The 758-nt window shown below is 61.5% G+C and overlaps 1 protein-coding gene across 1 annotated transcript in view; it reads right to left on the reverse strand.

Moving 5' to 3' along the window:
* The window catches only part of PPP5D1 (PPP5 tetratricopeptide repeat domain containing 1), a 36,825-nt gene that overhangs the window by 8,395 nt on the left and 27,672 nt on the right, over positions 1-758 (reverse strand). Inside the window, exon 3 of the mRNA XM_014961115.1 lies at positions 635-695. Within this exon, the coding sequence (XP_014816601.1) occupies positions 635-695 (61 nt within the window). The remainder of the gene's footprint in view (positions 1-634; positions 696-758) is intronic.

Genomic DNA, 758 nt, shown 5'->3' on the forward strand with positions numbered 1-758 from the left:
CAGCGGCGTCTGGCTCCCCCCTTGTGTAAGGGCCGTCGTGCAAGGGACAGGCCCCTCGTGCAAGCTCTGTGTCCCCCCCCCCGCCAGCTCAGAAACAAGAGCGGAGTGGGGTGAAGGGTTGGGGGAGGCACATGGGGGGTGGGGGGGGCTCTTGCACGAGGGTGGCTCACCCCGAAGGCTCTTGTGGCAGGCCCTCGCACAAGGCTCTTGCACAAGGGTGGCTCCTGCACAAGGCTCAGGCACAAAGTTTTCGCACAAGGCTCCTGTACACAAGTGGCTCTCGCAAGAGGATGGCTCTTGCACGAGGGTGGCTCTTGCACACGTTTTGGGCACAAGGTCCTTGCATGAGGCTCTTGTACAGGGTCAGCTCTTGCACGATGGTGGCTCTCGCATGAGATTTGTGCACGAGATCCACACAAGGCTCTTGTACACAGGTGGCTCCCTCACAAGGCTCTCCCACAAGGGCAGCTCTCGCGTGAGGCCCTTGCACGAGGACAGCTCTGGTCAAGGCTCTTGCACAAGAGTAGCTCTTGCATGAGAGTCGTGCACAGGGGCCTTCCCACAAGGCTCTTGCACAGCGTTGGCTCTTGCACGAGGCTCTCGCACAAGGTCCTTGCACGAAGGAAGCTCTCACAAGACCCTTGCACGAGGATGGCTCTCACACGAGGCTCTTGCACAAGTGCATCTCCAGAGCTCTGGGGGTGCACAGGACAGAGCAGTATAAAGGGGGGTCCCCGGGGGTGGGGGCGCTGCCCCGG

This window comes from Calidris pugnax, unplaced genomic scaffold (assembly GCF_001431845.1).
Source record: "Calidris pugnax isolate Ruff unplaced genomic scaffold, ASM143184v1 scaffold564, whole genome shotgun sequence".
In the NCBI taxonomy this organism is placed as follows: Eukaryota; Metazoa; Chordata; class Aves; order Charadriiformes; family Scolopacidae; genus Calidris; species Calidris pugnax.